At 38.4% G+C, this 17,919-nt stretch overlaps 1 protein-coding gene across 6 annotated transcripts in view; it reads right to left on the bottom strand.

The window, feature by feature from the left end:
• Nucleotides 1-17,919, bottom strand: part of LOC109418311 (dual specificity calcium/calmodulin-dependent 3',5'-cyclic nucleotide phosphodiesterase 1) — a 760,467-nt gene that overhangs the window by 644,519 nt on the left and 98,029 nt on the right. For all 6 annotated transcript variants that reach the window (XM_029859413.2, XM_029859409.2, XM_029859414.2 and 3 more), the window contains exon 3: nt 13,818-14,725. In XM_029859413.2, coding sequence (XP_029715273.2) covers nt 13,818-14,226 — 409 coding nt within the window. In that variant the 5' untranslated portion in view covers nt 14,227-14,725. The remainder of the gene's footprint in view (nt 1-13,817; nt 14,726-17,919) is intronic.

The following is a 17,919-nucleotide window of genomic DNA, read 5'->3' as shown; positions in this document are numbered from 1 at the left end:
ATTCCTGGGGGAATCCCTGGAAAAATTCCCGAAGGAATCCCAGAAGAATTTTCAGAAATAATCCCAGGAGGAAAACATTTTTGAAAAAATCCTGAAGAAATCTTAAGAAGATCTTATCCTAAAGAAATCCCTGAAGCAGTTCCTCCAAGCAATCTCAAGCGGAGTTCCTTAAGGAATATCTTAACATCTTCTGTAAGAATTGTTGGATGAATTTCTGAAGGAGTTCCTGAAAGAATTCCAGGATGGACTCCTAAAGGAATTTTAGAAGAACATTTTGAAAGAATTTTCGGATTATTTTTTAATCATCTCTGGTAAAATTTTCTGAAGATTTTCTGGAAAGTTTTGCTGAAGAAGTTTCAGAAAGAATGAAGAAAACAAAACAAAATTCTTCATGAATTCCTGAAAGAATTTCTAAAAAAACAGAAGTGTTTTAAGTATCCATAGATAGATTTTCTTAAAAAAAAATCCGGGATGAATACCTGAAAAACACCTGAAAACGCCTGGCAGAATACTAAACAAAATATCATGGAATATTTTTGAAAAAAAAGCCCGGAAGAATCCCCTAATAAAAGCCTTAATATTTATTTATTAAATTCCTTGAGGAATCAATAGAGAAACTCTTAGAGGCACGCTTGGAGGAATTTCTCAGAAAATACATAGAAGAATACCCGGTGGATTTTCTGTAGATATTTTTGAGTGATTTTTTGCAGGAATCTCTGCATAAACGTCTTACAGCGTTTCCGCAAAAATCATTATAAAAATGTCCGAAAGACTCTGATGAAAAAAAATCAGAAGAAACCCTTGGAAAATCTCGAAGAAGAAAAATGTCTTGAAGAAATATCTAGAGCAATGTGAAGAAATCTTGGGAATTTCCTAAACCTTTCAGGACGCGCGCCGTTGTAAAAAGTACAACATTACTGAAAAATCTCACTCGTCGTATACAGCGCGAGTGCGGGCCAGTTTAAGCTGCTTGATGGCACGCACCCTGAGAGATAAATAATTAGTTGCAGAATTTCAAAATTCCTTGGAGAAAATTCTTTAAAAATTTTATGAGAAAATTTTGAAGGAGTTCTGAATTTCTGATTCGTTATTCCGTTAATCATTAAAAAAATCCATGGACTATTACTGAGAAAGTTCATTGGAAGATTTTCTAGATGATTGCTTTGAAAACATTCTGATTACTCCATAAAAAAATAATCTGAAGAAATTCGTAGATGAAGTTCTGGAACAATCTATCCAATATTTATCTAAAATAATCCATTCAACAGCTATCCGTGCAAGATTTTCTCAAGGAGTTCTTGAAGAAATGTCTGAAGCAAATTTTAAAGTCTAAAGGAAGCCCTAGAAGGTTTTGAGAAACCATTTTTGACTGAATTTCATTAGAATTTCCTGAATGAATCCCTGATGAGTTTCTTTCAGAACTTCTGTTACATTTTTTTCAAAGAATTTTTAAATAAATCCTAGGATGAATTTCAGCAAAGGTACATGAAAGAATGATCAAAAAATCTGTGGAAGTTTTTTCAAAGTAATCCGTAGAGAAATTTGTAAAGAATGGGAGATTTTCTGTCGTTTGTGTCGTTTGGTAGATTTTCTAAAAGAATCTTACATTCTCCAAACGAATTCCTAGAGAAATTTCTGAATAAATAACCAGAGGTATTTTTGAAATAACCCTGGGCGAATTTTTCAAACAATCTCTGAAATGTTTTGCGAAAAATCATAGAGTAATTGATAAAGCAATTCATGCCAGATTTCATAAAAGAGTTCTTTTTGACACTTCTGGAGGACCACATGGAATATTTTCTGAAAAAAATCTGTAACATGATGATTTGATTTGTGAAGTCTCTTTAGAGACCGTCGCAATAAAGTTAAAAATTCTAAGTTCACTTTTATTTAACTCCGCAAAACTGAAACAAAAGGTGACCGTTATTTGGTAAAATAATACGGTAAGATTGAAGAGATGCTCTAAGAGATGACTTAGTGACATTTCTTGTAGTTTTCAGGAAAAACAAGTTTGATAATTATGGAATTACTCCTAAATTATTAGAATAGTTTATTTCTTGAAAGATTTTCCGGAAATTCTGAATTATTGATAATGTTGAGTTGGCAAAAAATATGGTGACCAGGGAGGCACGGCTGTATGACGGAAATTGACGCATATGACGAAGTAAATTTCTACCCTATATTCTTCTATAATTAACAGGAAAGCTTTCCGTAACTTTCTTTTGGTCTAAACTAAAAAAATTAAGTAATCACACGTCTTACGTAGCTATGATGCTTCCATTACTGCAGTAGTCGGCTCTTTCATGTAGCGGCAAAGTCATATTCCTACAAATCCACCCGGAAGCTGAAGCCTACCTTGCACCAAGCACCTCCATCATAATCTTATTCAATTCCCGGTGGCCTTGCTTGTTTCACTCCCTCCCAAGTGGACGTGTTTTGCATACCATACATCGTCGCATCCTTCCGTCTGCTGGCGGATGGTAGCGAGCGACATCGCGGCATCGGTGATGTAATCATTATGCTGCACGTTCAACTCTGGAGTTGCATACCTAAGTGTTATGCTCGCTGCTCTCTGAGGTGGTAATGACTTCCAAGGAACTGTTGCATGAACTTGAAACCTCTGTTCTACTGTGGTGCTGGGGTTTTCTCATGTACATGAACCAAGATTTTCAAAGTGTAGGTAAACACCAAACCACCAGAACGAGCATACACTGTCAATCATAAATATGTCGCCGAATTTTATAAAACTCATACTGAGTACGGCAGCACTTCGGACGAAATGGCTTTACGAAAATGCGTGCTTATTTTGGGATCTAAGGATTCATTTATTGAAATTGCTTCATCACATAGTCAAGACTGACTTAAGTTCCGCATTCGGAAGTCGCAACAGATCTTACTTCAACTTATTCACACACACTGATACGCTATAAGCTCAATTTACGCTTACTCTATTTGCGCGAAACTCAATTCATGTTCAGGCAGGGTAGGTATGATTTACGTCTACTCTGTCATGCTTTACTACGTTGAAAAATAGGATTTAAAAAAAAACTTCTCAATAACATGCTAGGTCAAATTTTACATCATGTGACTCCGCTCCGCTGACAGGCCGATTGGCGACATCATTAATCTTGATTAGGCCAGCTCTCACTGTTGTGACATCTGTCCTGCCATGCCAATCACACAGTTGTTGAATTTTGACTCTTCTCGTTATACATGGCGAATCTGCGAGCTCCATTCTTCCATCTTTCATTCGATGGGATCCCAAACAAGTATAAACCACGAGAGAATACACATCATTCCTATGTATATCCAAAGCAGTCCCACCGGCATGGAAGCGAGACCTGAGGAATCCATCCAGCGAAACAAGCACAATCTAAACTCCGACTCATGCCTCAATCACCGGCTTGTAAAGCTAACGAACTTTGACAAACTTCATTATAAGTTACAGCGGTTTTGCTTTGCTCCTCCAAAGCACCCAGAACATCTTACGTGCATTTTGATAATGTCAAATTAATAAGCATATTCAATTCAAGGACTCAAGAACACTCCAGCCACCTTACAACACTTTTTTCTCATGTTGTGAAAAGTTAAATCAATTTAGTTGTCATCACGCGACTCAAATTTCATTAAACGTTTCCATCGAAAGCCTGAACTTGCTGCGGCTCTAGAGCACTTGCGGCAACAGATGTGTCCAATTATGCAAATAACCTACCGAAATAAAATCCCTTCGTTGCTTGCAAGTGCCCACCCTCGCGATGAAAAGAAGCAAAACCGAGCTCGGAGGAGTTCTTACTCAGATATCCACCCAATTGCCGAGAAAAAAAGGCGGCGGCAGTTTGGTGAAACATTTGCTAATTTGAACGTAATTTGCGCCGTTTACTTCGGAACTTTTGCTTTGGTCGGAGAATATTCTTACGCCAGAAGCGTAAAATGGGACGAAAGTATTGGGTTAACTGGGGATTTTGTTTTTCACGAATTTTTTTCTGTAGTTATCGCGGAAGAGACATTCTTGACGAAATTTGTATTTGTATTTGTTTATCAAGGTTTCTTCTCAAAATTTCTAGAAAATTCTTCAGGATTACCTCCAGGGTCACCGCCAGAAATTTATTTGGAGATTCTTTCAGTATTTATCCAAAAGTTTTCAAAAAGTTTACAGAAAGAAGATTCTCACAGAATTTCTTAGAATATTTTCAGCAAGAATTCCACTTAAGAATTCCTACAAGGATTCTTTCAAATTGTTTCCTAAAACACATGCAGGAATTACTACAGTACCCATTCCTTAGAACATTTCAAGTATTTTTTAAATATTTTTCTTCTATGAATACCTACAAAGAGTTCTCCAGTTCTCCCAACTACTATTTCAAAGATTCCTTCAAAACGCATCCTTTTCTATTTTCTTCAGTTCTTCAATTATCACGGTTGCAAACAAAGTCCTTCAGAAACTTCACAAGGGTTTAATAGGGGATTTTTGTGTACAAATTCCTACTGCAATTGCGTAGGGGTTTTTCCGAGAATTCCTTTCGAGTTATCTCAAGGAGTTTTCTTTTCAAGGATTCCTTAAAAAAATCCTTCATTAAAGGATTTTTTCAAGAATTCAACCAGTGCCTGTGTCTGCGGTTTGCGCAGACATTTTTTTAAGAGATTCCTTCAGAAATTCATTAACCCTCGAGCGATCGTGCTGTTGAATTTTGTACAATACGTTGAAAAAATCTCGCTTTCTGTACTCAGCAATAGCGTGTAAGGTTAATGGATTTTCGCAGGAATCGATAACTTTCTAAAACATGTTTTCCTTTAAATCACTTGCGGCGGTCCTCCAGAAGTTTCTCATGATCTTTTCTGATAATTAAAGGCATATCATAAAGCGTTTCTTCAAGTATTCTACTATTATCCTAGATAATTATTGGGGGATTGTTCGGCAGATAACTTCTGATAGTGGTTCAGGAATTTTTGTCCAGGAATTCCTCCCGAAAATTTCCAAAAGCTTCTCCAATAGGTTTCTAAAAGTATCTCCAGGAGTTTAAGGGTTTTCTTAAGTTAATCATCCAGGGATTTCTTTGAAATGTTTAACGAACTCTTCAGTAATGTTTATGCAATTTCTGAAAAAACTTCCCTGGGGAAATCTTTGACCAAATTTCGCAAAGGTCTCTAAATACATCCCAGGAGATATTTCTGATGAAACTGCATGAGCAATTTCTTAAAAAAAAGTTTTGTGGTAGTTTCTGCAGGAATCACTGAATAAATGTCTTAATGAACTCTTGGAGAAACAATGGGAAGAATTTCCGAAGAAATTCCTGTAATATTTATAAAAAAATAAGAATAATTTCTGGAGTATTCTTGAAGAAATTTTTGAAGAGATCTCTTGCTGAAATTCTTAACGAAATGCCAAAAGTTCTGAAGAAGTTTATGGAGATAAAAATATAATCAAATCCCCAGGAAATTCTTAAATGAATCTCAGAAAGAGTTTTTTTTTTAATTTTCTGTCCAAAGACCTGGATAAACTTATAATTTCTAGAAAAAATATGCAAGTGTATTAAATAAATCCTGGAGAAATCTTTATATATAATTCTTGATGTATTTTCTGAAATTTTTCTTGTAGAAATCTCTTAGCTAACACAAAGTCTTATATGATGTTGAATAGGATGCTAAATTGGAGGCCATATACGTACCTGCTTCCATTTGACCGCATGTAAAGTGTAAAGTGTGCGTATATCGCCTCCAATTTGGCATCCTATCGAACATCCTATGCGATCGTGTGTTGACTGGGCTGTGGGCAAATTCTCTGGAAAATTCTTGTAGGAATACATTTCTAAAACACCTAACTGGAGAAAGGAATAGATCGCATAAAAAAAATAAGATATTTCGAATAGAATTTTCGTAGAAATCTGTAAAAAACACTATTGAATAAATTGCTATTGTAATACATGGAGGAATATCTGGAGGAAATCCTGAAAAAAATCTCTGTTTGAATTCCTGCAGGAATCTCTGGAGAAATTCTTGCCTGAATCATTGAAAGAAATAATGCATGAATCTCTGGAGGAACTCCTGCAGGATTTTTTAGATAAATCCTGGATACATTCATACGGCTTCATAGCTTTCAATAGAATCCCTGCAGTAGTTGTTGAACAAATATCTGCTAGGGTTCCTGAGGCAATACAGGAAAAAAAAATCTGAAAAATCATTGGAAAATTTTCTGAAAGAACCACAGGAAGAATTAATGAAAGTATCGTTAAAAAATCTGAAGGAATACCTGGAGAAATCTCCATGATGTTTATAACAAATAACTATAAGAGTATCTTAAGTAGTTCTTGTTGTACATAGTTTCTTCGGTGTCAGACCATTTGGCCGAAATCCGTTTGAAGGAATAATGATCAAAGCAATTCAGAGGATGTTTTTGACATTCTTACTACTAATAAAATCATCAGAAATATTTCCTTCTTTCAATCATAGGCTATTATTTATAGTTTTGACATCCAAGGATGCCAATATCCAAGATGTTTCCTTTTTTTGAAACATAGGCTGTTCTCCATATTTTTTTTGTTTATATTAACGTGTATTTTAACTTAAATGCCAATTCAACACTCTTCTCCATAATAAATGTTTAGGCCAAACGGCATTCGACCAAATGGCATTCGACCAAATGACCCTTTCGGCCAAATGGCGGGTTTCTTCAGAATCTCAAAGAAATCTACCATAAAAACCGCCGGAGCAGTTTCTGAAGGAAATCTTTGTAGATTCTAAAACCAAATTCAAGTAGTAATTTCTGAAGCAATCCATTGAAGATTTCCCTGGACTAGTAATTCTTGAATTAGTTTATGGAGGAATCTCATTAGGATTTTTTAAAGGAATCTGCAGGGAAACGTGAAAAAAATCTAAATCTCGGTGGAAGATTTTGAAAGAAATGCTTGGTGAAACTTCTGATTTTCTCAAAGAATCGCTGAAAGCATTTCTGAAGGAATCTGTTGTTGATTTCCCAAATGATCTCTTGTTCGGATTTCTGCGAAAAATCTTCGGAAGATTATTTTCCAGGAAACTCATGGGAGCTTTTTGAGAAGAATGATGCTCTAACGAAATTCAAAAGGATAAGGGGTCGTCCATAAATTACGTAACATTTGAGGTGGGAGGAGGTTTCGGGCTATGCTACGAGCCATATATTAGGAATGGGAAAATAGGCTGCGAGGGGGAAGGGGGTGTCAAAAATCGTCAAAAAAATGCTACGTCATTTATGGACGACCTCTAATCGGAAGCAATCCATGGAAGATATTCTAAAGAACTTTCATATTAAATCCGTGAAAGACTTCCAGAAAGAAATTACTGGAAGATTTTCTAAAGAAATCTATGGAGCAATAACGAATTCAGCAAAGGTTAAAAAAAGAAACAAAAAAAAAGTTTCTAGGTTTGAAAACTAAAAAAAAAGGGAAAACCAAGAAACTCTGAAACAATGAATCTAAGAAGTCCTGAAGGATTTCTCACAGTATCTCCGCAGACATTTATGGCAGTATTTACTAAAAAAATCCTTGGAAGATTTTCTTAAGGAATCGGTAGGCGAATTTCTGCCGAAATACATGTAGAATTTATGATAAATTTCTGAAGACATTCATTCACGATTTTTCAATGGAACCTAAGATTATTTTCTGAAGCGAACTCTCAAATAACTTTTGAAGGAATCACCAAAGGATTTGTGTAAAAGAATCATAAAATTATTTCTGAAGCAATTCATGCAAAATTTTACAAAATATCCGTTTGAGACATTTGGGAAAAATAATGAGTGAAATACATAACTGAATGAATTCCTGTAAAACGAAATGCTTGAAGAAAACTTTAAATTTAATATTAGATAGATTTGACATGGGTTGTTTTTCATACATTTGCGAGGCCGCTCATACTAAGAGCTAAACATTTTTATTTCATTTTTTTAATCTCAAGAGCTGATTACTCAGTGAATACCTTGGAGTAACACCGATGATACCACTGCTCATGACACCACATTATCCACGGTAAAAGCTGGCTAATTCGCGCAATACAGACCATCATGGGTGACCTAAACGCTCAGGTAGGCCAGGAGGAGGAATTCAGACCGCCGATTGAAAAACCCACCATCTGAAAAACGAATACGGGCTATGACTCATTGATTTCGCTGCCTCAAAAAATATGGCCATATAAAGCAGCTTTTTCCAACGCAGCTTCCCTTATCGTTGACCTAGAGATCACCAAAGCAGATGGAAGCGCAAATCGATTTCTTTCTGATTGACGGATGGCATCATCGACGTAAGGACTATCGTGGCGAACTCTGCGCCCAAAACTTTCCGTCATCAACAATGTACGGTACCGGCGACCGCCACGGTACAACCTAGAGCGACTGAAGCAACCGGATGTCGCCTCAGCATACGCGCAGAATCTCGAGGCCGCGTTGCCAGACGAGGACGAGCTCGATGAGGCCCCTCTAGAGGACTGCTGGAGTACAGTGAAAGCAGCCATCAACGACGCAGCCGAGAGCACCATCGGGTACGTGGAACGGAATCGACGGAACGAATGGTTCGACGAAGAGTGCAGAACGGTTTTAAAGGAGAAGAACGCAGCTCGAGCGGTAATGCTGCAGCAAGGGAACCGACAGAACGTGGAACGTTACAAACAGAAGCGGAAACAACAGACCCGCCTGTTTCAGAAAAAAAGCTCCGTCTGGAAGAAGCGGAGTGCGAAAAATACGAAAGCTCTATCAGAAGCTCAGAAGGCTTCGTACCGCGAGCCGAAATATGCAGGGATAAGGATGGAAGCCTCTTGACGGACAAACGTGAAGTGATCGAAAGGCGGAAGCAGAACTTCGACGAGCACCTGAATGGCGTGGAGATCGTAGGCACGGAGACCATGGCACCGGAGGGAACGACTACGCCAATGCAGCAGAGGAAGAAAATGAATCAACTCCCACGCTGAGGGAGATCAAGGATGCCATTCATTAGCTCAAAACCAACAATGCAGCTGATAAGGATGGTATCGTAGCTGAACTCATCAAGATGGGCCCAGAAAAGTTGGCCACCTATCTGCACCGGCTGATAGTCGGGATCTGGGAAACCGTACAGCTACCGGAGGAGTGGAAGGAAGGGGTAATCTGCCCCATTCACAAGGAAGGTTTTGGAATGTGAGAACATCAGAGCGAACAGCATTTTGAATACTGCCTACAGAGTACTATCCCAGATTATGTTGCGGCACTTAAAATGAACCAGTTCGTGGGAAGTTATCAATCTGGCTTCATCGACGGCCGATCGACAACCAGATCTTCATCGTAAAGCAAATCCCCTTGAAATTTTGTGCATACCAGGTCCCAACCAACGCATCACCTCTGTTCATCAACTTCAAAGCGGCATACAACCGCATAGAGCTGTATCGTGGATGAAAACGGCTTTCCTGGGAAGCTGACTAGACTGATGAAAGCGGCGATGGATGGTGTGCAAATCTGCGTAAGGCCTTTGGATGCACTATCCAGTTGATTCGAATCTCGCCGAGTACTGCGACAAGGTGACGGACTCTCATGCCTACTCTTCAACATCGCTCTGGAAGGTGTGATGCGACGGGCCAGGCTCAACAGCCGGGGAACGATTTTCACAAAATTCGGTCCATTTGTGTGCTTTGCGGACGACATGCACATTATTGCCAGAACATTTGCAACGGTGGCAGAGCTATACACCCGCCTGAAACGCGAAGCAGCAAAGGTCGGACTGGTGGTGAATGCCTCAAAAACAAAGTACATGCGGAACCGAACACGACCGGATCCGACGTAGTAATGACCCCACAGACCGTTATTATAAAATAAAAATGTCCATCAAAACTAAGTTCAGGGATCGAAACCTGATACCATTCTGCACCTCTGGGCAAATTTTAAAATAATCCCTAGCAGGAATCTCGAGAAATCTCGATTTGATGTTTTGTACTAAGAAATTTCAAGGAAATCCATGATCAGATTGAACAATATCACTTAAATACCTACAAAAATGAGCATGAGCATGAGCATGAGCATGAGCATGAGCATGAGCATGAGCATGAGCATGATTGACCGCCCGCGGTTGCTCCTCTGTTATTGCAAGGACATCTGCATTTACACAAAGAACCAACAGATGATGCTTGGGACTAGCCTTATCCTCATTGTGTAAATGCTGACATCCCAATACTTTTCAATAAGCAATACCAGCGCCGGCCGCGTCCGAATGCAGGTCAATTGAGGATAGGGAAGGAAATGATGACGTGAATCTCGCTTAGGCCAATAACCGAGGAATTCTCTGCGTTACTACGAGAAATCACTAGGAGTTCGGAAATGGGAAGGGAAGATGTGTTAGGGATTTTTGTCTTGGTAAACAAATTGCTACAACCACCATACCGATTCTTGTTTTGCTATCAACAATGCACTCGCGAAAAATTTCCCTCGAAACCGCCCCCACACACGCGTCGCATTCAGGGAATACTTATTTACGTTACAATAATCAAGATTCACTATAACTAAATTTATAGGCCAATCAATCCACACGGTAGAGCTCTACAGTTGGAGAAACTAAAATTTACAAAAAAATGTCGTCGCGGTTGAAACCTGAAGTCCACACGCGAAAACCGATTCTTCTGCAAATCCGTATGTGAAACCCAATGCCGCGCGTAGTGCGCTGTACAGCGGATCTGGTGCTCTATCCAGCGCACCACATCCACCACAAATGTCCGACGCACAACGAAAAAACGAACGATTTTCGGCTCGAAACTCCGGATTTAAACTGTACGGCTATAACATTGAAAAAGCATGAAACGAGCTTACCGAACTTGAAGAAAATGGCGATCCTTCCCTGTTACTCTTATCCAAAGCAACTATTCCCGTACACCGTTTCCGCCGACACAAATTCTTGGGTTCGCTACAGACGATGGATAGCGCCGATATAGACGATATGGTTGTCCAAAGTAATTCAATAAAAGCACTTGAAAGTTCACATGAAAATTATTTTCCAAATTTCACTTGACGGATTGAAAAAAACGGAGCGTAAAATTTTCACATCTGTTTTTCGTCATGGCACACTAAGCACTTCATCGCTTAAATACCTACAAAAATGTCCCCAAAGTGTTCGAAGTTGTTTCAAACTCGTATATATTGAATAATGTTACTTCAATTATGCATATTTACTACTCACCCAACTCAATTAACTGATTAAACTGACTTACCAAACATTTGGCAGTGTACAAAAGTCAGAATAACAAAAAAACTGCAAAAAAAAACATGTATTGTTGTGTATGCTTTTGATTACCAACGTTAGGGTTAGAAAAACTGAAGCAGGCCTTAGAAGGCAGTTTTCTAAAAATGAACAACGTTTTCAGCCACAATAGTCGAAAACAAATTTATACTTTTTTTTCGATATTGTTTAGCATTTTAAACAGGGCGCTCAGTGATTAGTATTGTATTGTTCCTTGCTGTAAATGCATCGCTCCTATATGGGGCGGGTATTGCCACATTATCGATCCGATGACCGTAAGGACGTGGCCAGCGCCGTTATTGACTTTCAAATGTTGAACTCTCGAATTGTGCACATTAAGAATGGTTAGCTAGTCCCAAGCCTTACATTCATTGGTTCTCTGTGCAACTACGATGTGTACGATTATCTTTGATTTGCTGTGCCTAGAATTTTGAACATTTTCTGAATGAAAAGTGCTACAAATGAACACTAGAAAATCACTGACAAATTAGGCCAAACATGTCTAAAGGTCCTATCTGCAGAAGAGATGCTCTCTTTGGTTTCCCTTTCTTTCGTTAATATCTCAGCTGTTTATTTGTATTATGATTGTCTCCTTGCATTGAACGATGGTTAAAACAATCATCTTTTTATTTGTGCTGCAAAAATAGTTGAAAAGTGTACCATTTCATTGCAATAATTGAAAAAGAAAGTGAACAAAGAGAGCCTCTCAAATGCAGATAGGACCTATTGAAATGTTTGGCCTGAAATGTGTGTTAAATTAAAATCTAATAGTACACCAATTTTGGAAGAACAGGAAATTACGACGTATATGTAATAACTTGGGACACGGTTTATATGGGAAAATATATAAAATGCAAAAACTCTAGTTCTCGTATACGTTTTGAGTGCCATGTTGGTCCCATATCAACTGTGCAAAATTTCAGGTCGATCGAGAAAACTGTATGTTAGCGCCCGCCATTCTTAGTTTTTCATACGATTTACTATGGGGAAAATTTACTTCTTCAAAGAAAAATCGCTTGGGGTCACCCATTGGTCCCTAAAAGTAATTCGATGAGTGATTTGTGTAGAAAACTTCACGATTTAGACCACCGAAGACCGCAAAGCCATGCGAATTTCGTGGAAAAAAGATATTAAGCTATACCCGATCGATAAAATGATGAGATTTTATTGTTTATTGTTATTCCCATGTTATTCGGTTGTCAGTCAATAACTTTTTCCACATGTCTTAGATCGCTTTGTGGTCTTCGGAGGGTTGGTTCCTCGTAATATAGTTAACATGTTGTAGAATTAGGGATAATTTTAATGCATATCACTGGGATGTGTAATACGTTCATAAAACAATGCGGAAAAATCGCTTCTTTAATGCTTACGTTAAAACCGATGCATAGCTTAGAAAAACATACTTACGTCAGTTTAGTCAATTTAGTTGGGTTGGGTTTAGTTGGGTGAGTAGTAAATATGCATAAATAAAGTAGCGTTGATAAATATATACTGGTTTGAAACAACTTTGAATACTTTGAGGACATTTTTTGTAGGTACCTAAGCGATATTGTTCAATCTGAACAGGGATTTCTTTGAAATTTCTTAGTATAAAACATCAAATCGAGATTTCTCGAGATTCCTCTTAGGGATTATTTTAAAAATTTGCCCAGAGGTGCAGAAGGGTATCAGGATTCGATTCCTGAACTTAGTTTTGATGGACATTTTTATTTTATAATAACGGTCTGTGGGGGCACCGTGCCGATAGTAGGGGATACTTTCAATGTAGTGGAGAAATCCGTCTAAATCGGATCCTTACTGGAGATTGACAAAAATTGCAGTCGTGAAATTTGAAGGCGCGTCATCAGTGGAAATCGTGCCTACCTGCTACGGGCTCCAGAAGAAGCTGCGGTCTGAAAAGATTCACCTGCGCACCAAATGCACCATGTATAAAACGCTAATAAGACCGGTGGTCCTCTACGGACACGAAACATGCTCGAGGAGGATCTGCAAGCACCTGGAGTTTTCGAGCGACGCGTGCTAAGGCCGATCTTCGGCGGTGTGCAGGAGAACGGTGTGTGGCGGAGAAGGATGAACCAAAAGCTCGCTGCATTTTACGGCGAACCCAGCAACCCAGATAGAGTGGGCAGGGCATGTTGCAAGAATACTGGATAACAACTCTGGAAAGTTGGTGTTTACTTCTGATCCGGTTAGCACAAGAAGGCATGGAGCGAAGAGAGCATGATGGGCGGACCATTTGGAGCGTGACTTAGCGGGCATTGGCCGTGGCTGAGGTGGAGAGAGGCGGCCACAAACTCAGTAAATGTTGTGACGTACTATTGTTGATTATGTCGTATCCTTAATGTGATGTTAAGAAAATAAATGTATGTATGTAGGACGCATTCACCCCGGATGGCGATCTTTCAAAGCTCTTGGATCCAGTTTTGTACAGGATCAGAATTATAGCAGTCAATCTATGCTAAAACCAAGTTCATCCCCGTCTGTATGAACCGCATGGTGAGCCATAGAAAACCTGTACTGTATAACCATTTCCAACCACCGCAATAGCCAATATAACAGCACTTTTTTACACAAATTCAAAACCCCCCCGTATCAACTCACCTATAGTGTACGTGTGACCATCGATCTGGAACGTGGCACTTTTGCACTTCTTGAACACCCGCATACCGGCGAGCTGCGAGGGAAAACCTGCTCCGCCTACGCCAGCACCACCACCACCGGTTCCGGAGGCTGCACGCGTTGCACTCCTGGAGGTGCGTCCCAGCGGGGGTGGTCTCCCCGTTGTTGGTAGCGATGCGGGTCTTGCTGCAACCGATGTTGGCTTTGGGCCAGCTGTATCGCTGCCCGATACGCCGCCAATACCGTAACCACCACCCATGGGGCTGCTGGCGGTTGGAGTGATGGCGTAGCCCGTGCCAGCAGCAGGGATTAACGACGACGATGGCGAAGCCGTCGACGTTGCCGGTGATGGGTTATTACTTTTCAATGATTGATTGGTTTGGTTTGCCATTTTTTTGTGCTGCCGTTGATACCCTCTACAGTGCAAAGTAATTTCCCTGCAGTGCTGTGTGGGAAAAGTACGCGGAGAAAGTACTCCTGCAAATATTTGCTGCTGAACTTTTTTTCTCCGCTCAGCAGTGTCAGCAGCTCAGTGACTGGAACGAGGTTATCCCCACAAAGAACTCATATGGAACGCTGTAACTGATACACGAAAGCCGGTACTCGATATAATGGCGGTTGGCGAAAAAACTTTCCGCTTCGATTTGAATTTCTTCTGATAGGATCAGTTCTTCCTTTGCACTTGTTTCATCCCACACTACATGATGGCACTTGTTTCATCCCCGCACTCAAGGAATCACATTTATTTCAAGAGATAATTTTTCACTGTCATTGCTGAGTGAACCGTTGTTGTCTTGACACTACGTCGTTTATTAACTTTGTCACACAATTATGATACTGCCTGGCGAAACTTTTCTCATCATGGTCGGGTTACATCCTGTATGATGATCCTGAAAATAGGTTAAACGATTTTGTTTGTTTGCTTATTATGATGACTGGTTTTCATGCCCTCCGGTGATGGTTCTTTGGATATAAGTGGGCGCATTGAGAAAGTGAAATTATCTCGATATAAATCTTAGATTCTACTACCTCGTAGTTTCTCTGGTTCCTACAAAACACCATTTTTTTGATAAAAATTTCTTTAAAATGGGCGTTAAGATAAAAAAAAAGACATAGGTGAGAAATAGAGCATTCACAAAAAAAAAACAACTGCTACATAAAATGAGCCGTAAAATGTAATTTTAAATAATCAATCAGTATGACAATTATTCTTAAGTGGCTAAACCGTGATTGGCTAATAACACAAAGTGTATCTTAGAGCATTCCAAACTTTAATAAGTCAATAACGAAGCCGGTCATGCTTTAACGGTCCTCGAGGAATGGAAGGAATTGGAATATGATTATGACGTGTAATGACTAAGTATCACGGGAAGGACGTTTGCTAGTGAGTGAGGAAAAAACCACATAATCTGGATGAACTTTGATAAGTAATATATATCACAACTTATATTTCAATCAAAACACTTGTTTTCATTTTGACTAAAATATTACACAAATCGACTCCAAAGATGACGAACCATTCAAATCGTTTTGTAAAAGAAAAAATATTTATTTCTGACAAAAAGTGAGTCTGTAACTTGAGTCGAATCAAGTTACATACATGTCACAGAAGAGTCACGGCAGCCCAGGTTTTGGTTGTGCAGTAGTCATTGTGTCCTACATCTAGCAAGTAAGTATTTATTTGTTTGAAATAAGTTACAGTAACTTCAGCACAACCAAAAGCTGCGTTGTTGTGATTCTTCTGTGGCGTGTGAGTTACAGGGGGAACTTGACGTGACGAACCTTTCAATATTTCTTAGGTACAAGCACGAGAAATATAGATTGGTTGTTAATATCATGTACAACAAATTGTTTTGATAATATGGAACGAACTCATTAAAACTCATCCCTAATTCTAAACTATACCAGCTGAGGAAAGACGACGGGCACAAACCATGCATTAATTGGAAATGTACATGTATTTAAACACCGCATACAAAGAGGGACTTTTGTGCATGAATTAAGTAAGTGCTTCGAATAAAAGAGATTAGTTTTCCAGAACCTGTTTTGATTCTGGAAAATTTGAGCCTAGTTTAAAAGGGGTTCGAAGAATCTTATAGGAGATTAAAAGGACGAAGTTCGTTGTGATTTAAGGGATGTTTGTGTGGGTATTTGATGGGAGGTAAAATACCACAGGAAACCCTTCTAAGCCTCCTCCTGAGATCCCCTAAGGCTCTCTGAAATACCCCTGGAACACTCCAAGAAACCCCCTGCAACCACTTGTGAGTAACTGGGAAACCCCAAGAACTCCTTGCGAGCTCCTGAAACGCCCCTAAAAACCCCTGAAGCTTCATAAAACAAAATTAAACACTTTCTGAAAAACCATTGAGACTTTATGGAACGCACTTGAAACCACCAAAAAGACCAAAAAATCCCCTAAATCCCCTGTAACTCATGAGAAACTACCTGAAACCCCTTGAGACATTCCTGGAACAACCTTGAAATTCATTGTGGTCCACTAGAATGCCCCTGGAACGTCCCTGAAGCCCCCTGAGACCCTAAGACCACCTGCGATACTCTTGAAACCGATTGTGATCCAATAGATTTACCCTGCCGCCCTTGGATCGCCCTTAAAACCCTCTGAAACCCCTTGAAAACCCATTGTGCTCCCATCCCGGGTAGAGCTTAATGGCAAAAGAATGACAAATTTTACCATTAAAACAGAATGTTTCAATGGCAAAATGTGTTATTTGTTTGTTTGAAATAAGAGTTAAAATAACAAAAATAATAACAAAATTTTGGTAGCAGAAAAACTTAAAAATAACTTATTTTGCCATTGTAATAACAAAGTAATGGTAAAGCATGCGGATTAAATTGAAGAACAAAATAAGTTATTATTGAGATATTGATAACAAAATAAGACCCAAATTAACTGTTATCGGTGAATAACAAAATATGACATTCTTGAGTTATTGATAACAGAATAAGAACAAATTTAGCTGTTTATGTGGCGATCAAAATAATGGCAGGTAGGTTGAAATTATAATAGTCTATGGTTTAGTTGTTCAAATTCAATTTTAAAATAATGGTAGATTCAGTTATTATTTCAAAGTAGCAGAAGAAAGGTAAAATGAGCTATTTCTTTTTTTTTCTTCAATAAAATTTAAGTTCATCAATCAATGTAAAAAAAGTTTTATTTAATGGAAACTAAAAACTCAAAACGAAAAAATCTGGATTTGTTTACTTTTGCGAGATACGTCGAATTGAAAAGTTATGCTTGAAATATACAATATAATAGTTTAATGGTATATTAAGAGTAAAATATTTTATGGTGCCTAATGTTTATAAATAATTTCTTACAATATCAAAATAATGGCAAATTTAGCTAGGAATGTAAATTATGTTATTGTTTTGATATTTTATGCAATTCAGTATCATAATTTACATTTTATATAACTCATTTTGGTATCATAATGGTCAATTTTCCCGAACTGGCTCATTATGCAACTGAAATGAGTTGCATAATGAAAAATAGTTGTATAATGTTCATAATGCAACTCATTTGAGTTGCTTTATGAACATTATGCAACTCAAATGGGTTGCATTATGAAAAAATCATTGCATAAAATTTTGTATGGAACTCGTTGCAAAACTCGATTTTTTCAGCACTCTTCGTATTTATCCAACTCGGCAAGCCTCGTTGGATAAATGTACGACTCGTGCTGAAAAAATCAACTTTTTGCAACTCGTTACATAAATAACTATTATACAATTCATTATAAAAGGTGCTGAATTGCAAGTTTTACCATGATAGTAATTTTTGTTATTGATGTGTTATTTGGTATTATTCATGAATAACATATCAATGACAAGATTTGCTATGATTGTATATTTTGCTATTGATTTGCCATTTTAAGTTTTTCATAATAACAGAAGAATGGCAAAACGAGATATGATGTCAAAACCAGTTATTATTTTATCCTTTGTTTGCCATTAGCCTCTACCCGGGATTGAACACCCTTGGAACGTCCATGAAACCTCATGGAACGCCTTTTAAAAATAAAATTCTCAGAAACGCTCTAAAACCCCTGTAATGCCACTGGAA

The sequence above is a fragment of the Aedes albopictus genome, chromosome 2 (genome assembly GCF_035046485.1).
Source record: "Aedes albopictus strain Foshan chromosome 2, AalbF5, whole genome shotgun sequence".
NCBI lineage: Eukaryota > Metazoa > Arthropoda > Insecta > Diptera > Culicidae > Aedes > Aedes albopictus.
This window is presented reverse-complemented; position numbering and strand designations above follow the sequence as displayed.